The 11,651-nt window shown below is 43.7% G+C and overlaps 1 protein-coding gene across 1 annotated transcript; it reads left to right on the plus strand.

Moving 5' to 3' along the window:
• Positions 1–4,442: 4,442 nt before the first annotated feature.
• Positions 4,443–10,849, plus strand: LOC307044921 (uncharacterized protein; the record flags this gene model as incomplete). The annotated part of the gene is made up of 2 exons (XM_079690366.1): positions 4,443–4,685; positions 4,941–10,849. The coding sequence occupies exon 2, from the start codon at positions 5,102–5,104 to the stop codon at positions 10,847–10,849; it is 5,748 nt and encodes a 1,915-aa protein (XP_079546492.1). The 5' UTR covers positions 4,443–4,685; positions 4,941–5,101.
• Between the last annotated feature and the right edge of the window lie 802 nt (positions 10,850–11,651).

Consider the following 11,651-nt stretch of genomic DNA (forward strand, 5'->3'; position numbering starts at 1 on the left):
ACTGCGGTATATACTCCAACATGTGTTTTTTAGAGTAATATATCGTTCTTGATCAAAGGCACCTACAGGTCAATACATTTAAGATACTAAGCTAGTATGCTAGTGTGACCAGTAGCTTAAGGTGACAGTATTACTCTGCACTATATTTGCTATTGTTACTAAACATGTCACGTGTAATCATCTAAATCAGGGGTGGGGAACCTTTTTCCTCTCAAGGACCATTTCAATTTTTTCAACATCCTCCGAGGGCCGTAAACATTATTGAACTCTGCTTAAAAAACTAAAATCCCAGCCCATTAATTTCGCCTTTCTCTCATGCTGTGCAAAGAAAAAGCAACCTCTTAATCCAGATATCTTGTGGCATGACTACAAAACAGGAATATATGGACACAAGATGTGTGCAAATGTATTTAGTTTCCTATCCATGTGAACATGATTTAAGTGGGGGGGGAACCTAACCTCCTCTAGGGGGGTTCGGGGGGCATGCTCCTCCGGGAAGATTTTTTTTTAAATATTGAAGTTAAAAGCATCAATCTGATGCACTTTGAGAGCAACATTAGGATATCTATGGATACATCTCTCAACACCCATATGAAACAGAACTGTAATCAGATTTTACTTTTCTTTATGGATATTTTACAAATCACTCCCCTTTCAAACTGTATTCTTGTTTAGTAATAACAACTTTTTTTTACTGTCATATTGTATTTTATCCAGGGGCGGATCTAGACAAATATTCATGGGGTGGCAAGAGGGTGGCAGGAGAATTTCAGGGGTGGCATCCCCTGGCGGAAGTATATGCTGATTTAATCGCAGTCATATCAATGTTAACTTGGAAAGCCACAATATTGATATTTTAACTCAATAACATTAGGTGACATTATTGTGACACATCAGTAAAGCCTTAAATATAAATATATAAGGTGGCAGACATAATTTAATGAATTTTAACTGAATGAGTTGGTTTAACTCTTAGACCAGCAGGGGTATCAAATATGCAGACTGCTGCAATAAGTACATTAATTAACTGTCTCATCGATGTGTGTCTGTATGAATATGATAATATTAACAATCATATTATTCCTATCAGCTGTCAATCACTGTTATGATTCAAATATTCAGTGTTATTATTAAATAAACTATATTTTTTGGAGGAGTTAATGATGAACGTTCCTCAAGATGCTTGCTCACCCTCCTTCAAATTTGAAAGACCAGTAATTACTATCATAATTCAAAAGAATCAAAGGAACAGTTCAGCGCCCCATTCATTGCAAACAGTTACAACCTTGACTTTACATCAGAAAGAACAAACATTAAAGAAATGACTAACTGCATCAGTTAGGGTTAAAAAAACGTGTATTCAGCTAAAACATACATCGCTGCAGTTATTAAGTGGTTACTTTTTTTTGGCTGGGCAGTGAAGTTTTACACACCATCTTCTTTGACTTTCTCAGGACTTGAAACTGTTGTTTGGGGGCAGACCCCCACAAAGAAAAAACATATATTTACACATGTAAGGTCATCTTCTTAAACAGTTTATTATTCTCATCGACTCATCCGTGACCAGAGCATCAAGTTGGCATGTCTACAACAGCTGAATGTGGCGATTACCATCTTGATCAGCAAAACGCCACACAAACTTATTAAGATTTAAAGCTATGGTGCGTTTTGATTCAAGGCTGAGTACAGCCAAACTTGACAGGCTCTTCTCTGTCATAGTAGACCGCAAACAGTTGCAGCGCCAGAGTATTTGTGTTGGGTAATCTATGGTAGGGCCTAACCCATACAGTGGTGGGGCTCAAGTCAGTATTTGCAATGTAATTACATACACGCTCCCCTTGACAGTGAAACGCCACGCGTGAGGCTTAGATTATTTCCCTGTCTCAATCCAAATGTAACTGTATGAAATAAAAAGGCACATTTGTCTTGGAGTAAATAAAAAGGGCGACCTGGAGCCAATCCTGCAATTTCCCCACAGGTGAAAGAGTTGAAAACCCAACCCCTGCAGGGGGGTCTGGGGGGATTCTCCCCCAGGAGATTTGTTTAAATACTAACATCAAATACACATTCAGGTGCTCTCTTGAGAAGAAAAATAAATATATATATATTACTACACAATGTATTTTAAAAAATGAATGCCATTTTACTTTTTTGTTACTTTGTTCTGAAAGCTGAACCTGCTGCTCCTCACAGAGAGGAGAGGGAAGAGGCTGTGTGAATTACTTTACATTGTGGATAAGGGTGGTGAAGGATTAAGTTGAATTATTTGAAGTATTAAAGTAACGTGTTATGGCAGGAAAGTTAAATCTGGTATATTCATTTTAATGTCACCTTATATATATTCATGTGTGTTAGATTTGAAGGGACAAAGTATATTTTCCTTCCCCAATATATTGAGGTGAAGTCTTTGTGTTTAGAGAGGGATGGGAGCAGGGGACATCCTTATTTGGGGATAGCTCCAAAACTCTGGAATGTTTCCCTCATAAAAGAAGAGGGTGCGTTACACATGCTTAGGGCAAATGTATGTGTTTTCATTGAAGTAAATATATGTGCTGCATGATTACTGTTCAACTATACCTCTGTGTTTATTCTTTCATGTGCGGGTACTAAATGGCTACAAACATTGTGGAGAAATTAGCTTAAACATGTTTTATTACTCTATATGAAATGGAAGCAGCTTTTATGACAGGGACGAGAGAGCTGGGGGAGGGGACATTCTTCCTAAGATTTTCAGCATGTCAATTATCAGGGAAATCTACTTGTTTTCAATAGATGTGTGTGGTTAATTACTTTGTATTAATAATAACAGTATGTGTAAAGGAAGCTGGAAATATACAATGTGAAACCTTTTATTTGAAGTAAAGATGTGAACAATAGCTCAAACAAATGGAAAGGCGGTAGGACAGATGAGTGTGTTCTCTATATTAGGCCTGTGTGAAGTTTGACTATTTGAAAAGCATCTCTAATACTGCTTAAGAGCATAGGTAATGTGTTCCTCGTTATTATTGATATGAAAGTGATTTACATGTATTACGTTTAGCCAACTATAACAACTATATCTTAAAACATACTTTTAACTTGTGTGTGGTAACCTGAGGGGGGAAGACGGACTCAGGGACAAAGGGAAATAAAGGGGATGTGTGTGTGCTGGCTGCAAGATGTGAAATAAGATAAGGAAACTTGTTGTTTAGAGCAGGTTCGTACCAGACACCAAAAGGTGTCTGGTCTTCGTCAAACTGAAAGAGACTTTTTGTTTCCGGGTTTCTTCTGCTGTGTCGCACTGATTGGGTGCGACAGGCCATGTGTTGGTCTCTCCCAATAAGATGACATCTGGGGGAAAGCACGCACACACCTCCTCCTGTGTTTTAGTATGAAAGCCTGTGTTTTCCTTTGGTTCGCGCTCTTGTTTTTGACTGGCCGTTCCTGAGACCTGTCTCACACGGTGATAGAACCTGAGCCCGGAGTACTCTGCAGAGTGCTTCGTGATTCCTTTGTATTTGTATTGTTACTTTGTATCATTAAAACAAGATTATTGTTTAACTTGCATTCTGGTGTTTCTTAATCCCTTCCTTTTTACGAATTTACCCAGCTTATCAAACGACACGCGGAGACGAGGTTGGTTTTAAACATCCTCCAAATCTCCAACAGTGGATAGCCCCCATTGTTCTGTGTGTCAAAATGAAAGACAGCCCACACACCTATCAATCATCAAACCGTGGGGTCTTATAGTTGTACCGATGTATATAGAGATGTACTACAGCAAAAGTATTCTCCGTCGGGACTGCCTGCAACAACACCACGCCGTTATCGTGATTCTGATTGGCAAGAAGATATTATCAAAGATGTTCTATTGAGAAGACGATCACTACGTGACAAAAGTGTTCAAAACCGTTTCTAGTCTTCGGTATTTCCAGACAAGTGGCTACTGAAATCAATCTTACTAACTGCTGTCTGTGCAATTTACTCCGCGAGTTGGCAGACTTTATTTTGCTTACTTTAACATCATTGTTGATGGTGGGGCTAAGCCATTTATTGGTATGGCTGTAGCCTACCCCAGCCATACAGATGTAGCACTGAATTTCGGACTCCAGTTTACAGCTTCCTGCCTACGGCCTGCCAAAGACCAGTATAGAGGAATGTTAAGCCCTCCCACTATTTTCCAAGAGGGCGTTGCCAGATTTTCAATTTCAGGTTTTAACCAGGAGATTGCGCTTCATTCACAAATACAGAAAAACAAGTTTCATGGACTTTCAGTTGTGTTTTGAAGAGCATTTGAACACATCAATATTTTAGATCAACTAAAGTATATCTAATCTTGTAATTCAATAATATATAGTCTTTATATATTAAATAATCATAATTATAATGTAAATGTTTACGTTACACTTCTTTATTTGTTATGCTCATACTTTAACCTTTACAATTGTGTTGCCTCTCCAGGCATTTAATATTATTACATTTATTTCTTAAATAATTACTTTACAGTTTAAATTAGCTAATGTAAAAATTAATATTATTTTGTTGTTTTAGTTTTTGCGACGACGTCACTTCCGGTTTAGTCACTTCCGGTTCAGTCTCTTCCGGCGATCTTCCTGTTGAACTTAGCTGGGTAGAAAGAATGGCCGACATGTGCATCGGAACATAATCAATCAGCATCCACTTGGAGGCATCAGAGTGGCAATGCCGTGAGTTGTTTGATTGTTAAAGGACATGTTGAAGATGTTATATTAAGATGGATTTAGTTCGAAAAACTGTTTGATGTGTTGTTTAGGGCGATTTGAGTTGTAGTTGTATACAAGCTAAAAAGTGATGCAATTGTCAATCAGAATGCCTCATTTCAGTATTGGACAGTTTCTGTTATTTATAACTATGCATAACTTGATGTTAGTCATAAGGTTGTCATAAATAGACACAATATTTTTGTATTATTGTATTTGCAGTTTTCACCGTCTGTTGATGAAGAAGTGAAAGTAAAAGGTCAAGCTTACTACGACTTTGTCTCATTGGCTACGGTTTAACTCAGTGTTTAGTCAGAGTTTCGACACACTGCACGAGAACACTACAGTGAAAAGGCAGCATTGGATGTTTTGAAGTGGTCGCGATGGCAACAAGCAACAGGTCGGCTGTCGGCAGTGCTAGGAGCAGCAAAACATCAGCATCATCAGTAAGGGCAGCCCATGCTCGGGCTGAAGCAGAAGCAGCAAAGGTGAGAGCTTCATATGCTAGCCAGGAGGCTAAGCTAAAATTGGAAAAGGCTGCTAGAGAAGCAGAAAGAGCTACTAGAGACGCTCAAAATAAATTGGAAACTATAAGGTTAGACACAGAGTTGGAAGTGCTAACCCTTCATAGAGAAGCTGACGCAGCCATAGTGACAGCTCGAGTGTTGGAAGACGCAGAGGCGATGCAGTCTGTTATCGAAGACGGGAAATCTGAATCCGAAAAGGGGAAAATCGAACGCACCAGTGAATACGTTCTATCCCAGATCAGCCTTAAAAATCGTTCTCCTTCCTCACCCTTACCCGTTGCTCCCTCACTCAAAGCAAGGTCACATGACAGCTTCATATCATGGCATCCACCTGTGGAAGACGATTCACAATTACAACCTGTCAGCAGGGAAAATGCAGACATCAAGCAACCGTCTCCACCAGAATTATTTGACCCAACTAAAACTGAAACAAAGGCTAAGGTTAGTAGAGCCAACCCCACCATGAATGCTCATGCTCCGTCGTATACTCCACGACATTTCCCTCAAACTGGCACACCCACGTCCAATTTAGGGGAGCCTTTGGCACAGTATTTGGTACGAAGAGACCTTGTGACTTCAGGGCTGTACCAGTTTGATGACAAGCCCGAGAATTATCGTGCATGGTACTCCTCCTTCTCAAGTGCAGCCAACGAAGTCAACCTAACAGCAACCCAACAGTTGGACCTCATGACCAAATGGCTTGGAAAAGAATCTAGTGAACAGGTTAAACGCATGCGATCGGTGCATGTCAACAACCCCAATCTGGCTCTAGACAAAGCATGGGAACGGTTGCGTGAATCTTATGCTGCCCCCGAAGTCATCGAAAAGTCAATGTTCCAGCGCCTGGACAACTTTCCTAAGATTTCAGCCAAGGATCACTTGAAGTTACGTGAGCTTGGGGATCTACTTGCAGAGATCCAAGGTGCTAAAGAAGATGGATATCTGACCGGCTTGTCCTATCTGGACACCTCTCGCGGGATAGGACCAATCGTGGACAAACTCCCTTACGGGCTTCAGGAGAAGTGGGTGTCCGCAGGGTCACGGTACAAAGAAGGAAGCGACGGGCGTTTCCCCCCCTTCGAGTATTTTTGCAACTTTGTTAGCTACGAGGCAAAAAAGCGTAGCGACCCTAGCTTCATTCATCAAGGCAGCACCACAACACCCACCAAACCTGACAAACCATTTTCACGGAACTTTAACACCAACAAACCCATCTCAGTGCACAAAACGGATCTTTCCACAACCAACGACCCTTACAAGAACTGCCCGTTACATAACAAACCCCATCCCCTTAAAAGGTGTAGAACATTCAGGAATAAACTCCTTGATGATAGAAAGGCCTTCCTCAGAGAGAAAGGAATATGTTTTAAGTGTTGCGCCTCCATCTCTCACCTTGCCAAAGACTGCAGGTTCTCTGTGAAGTGCTTTGAATGCAACAGCACCAGTCATGATACAGCCATGCACCCTGGCCCACCTCCTCAAACCGTCAAGGCTCCTTCACCGTCACGAGAGTACGGCGGGGAGGGAGAAGATGATCCCGACATTGCTGTCGTTGGAGCAAGCTGCACAGAAGTTTGCAGTCCAGGCCAGTGGAGCCGCTCATGCTCAAAGATGTGTCTCGCAAAGCTTTACCCCAAGGGTTCAAAGGACATGGCCATCAAAGCCTATGTGATCCTGGATGACCAGAGCAATCGCTCATTAGCAAGACCAGAGTTCTTCAAGCTGTTCAGTGTGAAGAGCAAACCATTCCCGTACCATCTCAGAACTTGCTCCGGCATCATAGAAACATCCGGCAAGAGGGCAGAAGGATTCGAAATCGAGTCACTGGACGGCACAGTGCTCATTTCTCTCCCACCACTCATTGAGTGTCATGAGATCCCGAATAATCGGTCTGAGATTCCAACACCGAACGCTGTTCTTCATCAGCCTCATCTCCATCACATTGCCGAGCACATCCCTGAACTGGACCCAGAGGCAGAAATACTACTGCTGCTCGGAAGAGATGTCCTTAGGGCACACAAGGTAAGGCAGCAGGTCAACGGACCGCATAATGCCCCCTTTGCCCAACGTCTGGATTTAGGTTGGGTAGTGATAGGAGAAGTGTGCTTGGGTAATGTACATAAACCAACAGTCAACACGTTCAAGACAAACGTGCTAGACAGCGGTCGCCACTCAATCTTTCAACCCTGTACAAGCTTCATGCATGTCAAGGAGACGCCCCGTAGCCTTAACAGGTCTGGTACAGCACCAGAGAGTATGCTAGGACAGACAGTGTTCAACCGTACTGAGAACGACAACAAACCTGCTCCATCAGTGGAAGACACCATCTTCATGAAGATAATGGACACAAACGTCTACAGAGATGAAGCTAACAGTTGGGTCGCCCCACTGCCCTTCAGAGAACTACGCCAGCCTTTACCAAATAACAAAGGGCAGGCAGTCAATCGGTTCGCATCCTTGCAACGAACCTTGAAAAGAAAACCAGAAATGGAAGAACAGTACGTGACATTCATGAAGAAGATATTTGCAAATGGACATGCAGAGGAAGCACCATCGCTGACAGAAGGGGAGGAGTGCTGGTATCTCCCAACGTTTGGGGTTTATCACCCACAGAAACCCAATCAGATCAGGGTTGTCTTTGATTCCAGTGCCCAGTACTCCGGCGTCTCCCTCAATGACGTGCTCCTCACTGGACCCGATCTCAACAACTCCCTCCTTGGAGTGCTTTTACGCTTCCGGAAAGAGAGGGTTGCAATTCTTGCAGACATCCAACAGATGTTTCATTGTTTCTTAGTGCACGAAAACCATCGCAACTTCCTCCGGTTTTTGTGGTATAAGGACAGTGACGTGAACAAGGAAGTTGTTGAGTACCGGATGAAGGTCCACGTCTTTGGCAACTCACCATCTCCTGCTGTTGCAACTTATGGGCTACGAAGAGCCATAAGAGAGGGCTCACGAGAGCATGGAGCCGATACTGTCGCGTTTGTAGAAAGACACTTCTACGTGGATGATGGCCTAATATCCCTACCATCTGAAGCCAAAGCCATCGACCTCCTCCAGCGAACACAGGCCTCTCTCGCAGAATCAAACCTGCACTTGCACAAGTTCGTATCAAACAGTCCAGAAGTCACAGAGGCTTTTCCACTGGAAGATTGTGCTCCAGTCGTCAAAGACCTGGATTTAAGTGGAGAAACTGCACCCACACAACGGAGCTTAGGTCTACTGTGGGAGATCACGTCTGACACGTTCACCTACTCTGCATCAACCGTGGATAAACCATTCACTCGACGTGGAGTCCTATCCACAGTCAACAGTATTTTTGATCCCCTGGGTCTACTGGCACCTGTCACGATCCAGGGAAGAGCCCTCCTTAGAGAGCTTACCTCTGAACTATCTGACTGGGATACACCCCTCCCGGAAGACAAATCAAGCAGATGGGAAGATTGGAGAGATTCCCTCCAAGACCTGAAACAGCTTCACGTTCAGCGCACATATACGACAACCTCCCTCACGAAAGCTGTTCACAGGGAATTGTGTGTGTTCTCGGACGCGTCAATCAAAGCCATCGGGGCTGTGGCCTACTTGAAGGTGGTGCAGGAAGATGGGAAGACTGAAGTAGGTTTCGTTATGGGTAAGGCCAAGCTGGCACCCCTGTCAGAACCGACAATACCCAGGCTTGAGCTGTGTGGCGCAGTCTTGGCAGCAGAGATGGCAGACCTTATCCAGGATGAGCTGGACCTGAAGTTAGATGCCATTAAGTTTTACACAGACAGCAGAGTAGTGCTTGGCTATATTTGTAATGAAACAAAACGATTCTACACATATGTCTACAACAGAGTCCAACGAATCCGGCAGTCCTCAAAGCCTGAGCAATGGCACTACGTATGTACCAAAGACAACCCTGCTGACCACGCATCAAGGTCTTTACCAGCATCCCGCCTGGCGCAGACCTCTTGGTTCACTGGACCTTCCTTCCTGTGTCAGCCACCGGCAGAGAAAACGCAGACAGCTGAGAGGTTCAGTTTAATCGACCCTGAAAAGGACTCAGAAATCCGACCTCAGGTACAAACTTCTGCTACCCACCTGGAGGAATCGGTACTCAACTCCGGACGCTTCGAGCGCTTCTCCACCTTTACTTCACTGGTAAGAGGAGTTGCATTCCTCGTACACATGGCAAGATCCTACAAACGTTCAAACCAAGACAGCAAGTGCAAAGGCTGGCATAAATGTAACTTACCTCGGACTCCAGACGAAATGGCACAAGCTGGGAAAGTTATCCTGAAAGCAACCCAGAAAACAGCCATGGCAAAAGAACTGTCAGCTCTCCATGCCAACAAACCCATACCAAAGAGCAGTCCTCTGAGGACACTCAACCCAATCTTGGAGGATGACCTTATCTGCGTTGGAGGCCGACTACAGCACTCTCATCTTGCTACCGCAGAGAAGAACCCGATAGTTCTGCCCAAAGGAAGTCACATTTCCCTACTGCTCACACGGCATCACCATGAGCAGGTGAGACACCAAGGCCGTCATCTAACGGAAGGAGCGATTAGGGCAGCAGGACTGTGGCTCTTGGGAGGCAAGAAGCTCATCAACTCAGTAATCCACAAATGCCTAACCTGCCGCAAGCTACGTGGAAAGCTGGAAGAACAAAAAATGGCGGATCTGCCCTCAGAACGACTTGAAATCTGCCCTCCCTTCACATACGTGGGCCTCGACGTATTTGGGCCCTGGTCTGTTACAACCAGACGCACCAGAGGAGGACAGGCAGAGAGCAAGCGTTGGGCCATTATGTTCAGTTGTATGAGCTCCAGAGCTGTTCACATCGAGGTAATCGAATCTATGAACACATCCAGTTGCATAAATGCCCTCAGACGTTTCTTCGCACTCAGAGGCCCGGCTAAACAGCTCAGATCCGATTGCGGAACCAATTTCGTTGGAGCAAGCAAGGAGCTCGGGATGGACAAGGCAGTGCATAGATACCTCAGCGAACAAGGATGCAGCTGGGAATTCAACCCTCCGCACGCCTCTCATATGGGAGGTTCCTGGGAGCGTATGATCGGCGTTGCCAGAAGAATCCTCGATTCAATGTTTCAACGGCAAAACACTCGCTTGACCCATGAAGTGCTATGCACACTAATGGCGGAGGTCATAGCGATCATGAATGCACGCCCACTCTTACCTGTGTCTACGGATCCCGAGAAGCCCTTCATACTTTCTCCATCCATGATCCTCACACAAAAGTCGGGGGTTCCACCTCCCCCCGGAGACTTTTCCGACAAAGACCTGTACACAAAACAATGGAGGCAAGTCCAGGCCCTTGCAAACCAGTTCTGGACCCGCTGGAGTCGAGAATACCTACCTTCGTTGCAGCACAGACAGAAGTGGACAGTGCCCCGAAGAAACCTTCAGGTTGGAGATCTGGTTCTGCTCAGGGACAAGCAGGCCGCTCGCAACTACTGGCCTATGGCCAGAGTCAATGCCACTTTCCCTGGGAAAGATGGACATGTAAGGAAGGTCGAAGTGAAAACAACTGACCAAGGCAAGGTCAAAACCTTTCTCCGGCCGACTGCAGAAATTGTTCTGCTCCTTCCTAAAGACTGATAGACAGACTATATTTAAGATCTGTACAAGTTCTAAGTGACCTCACATAGGTCAGGCGGGGAGTGTGTTGCCTCTCCAGGCATTTAATATTATTACATTTATTTCTTAAATAATTACTTTACAGTTTAAATTAGCTAATGTAAAAATTAATATTATTTTGTTGTTTTAGTTTTTGCGACGACGTCACTTCCGGTTTAGTCACTTCCGGTTCAGTCTCTTCCGGCGATCTTCCTGTTGAACTTAGCTGGGTAGAAAGAATGGCCGACATGTGCATCGGAACATAATCAATCAGCATCCACTTGGAGGCATCAGAGTGGCAATGCCGTGAGTTGTTTGATTGTTAAAGGACATGTTGAAGATGTTATATTATGATGGATTTAGTTCGAAAAACTGTTTGATGTGTTGTTTAGGGCGATTTGAGTTGTAGTTGTATACAAGCTAAAAAGTGATGCAATTGTCAATCAGAATGCCTCATTTCAGTATTGGACAGTTTCTGTTATTTATAACTATGCATAACGTGATGTTAGTCATAAGGTTGTCATAAATAGACACAATATTTTTGTATTATTGTATTTGCAGTTTTCACCGTCTGTTGATGAAGAAGTGAAAGTAAAAGGTCAAGCTTACTACGACTTTGTCTCATTGGCTACGGTTTAACTCAGTGTTTAGTCAGAGTTTCGACACACTGCACGAGAACACTACAACAATCGTTTGCTTTAATATGCAGTATATTTTTGTGTTTGCTTCCTCCTGCTCCCTTTCGGACACATACTGTATGATTTATTATTATTATTATTAATAT

This window comes from Notothenia rossii (assembly GCF_949606895.1).
Source record: "Notothenia rossii genome assembly, chromosome: 1".
NCBI lineage: Eukaryota > Metazoa > Chordata > Actinopteri > Perciformes > Nototheniidae > Notothenia > Notothenia rossii.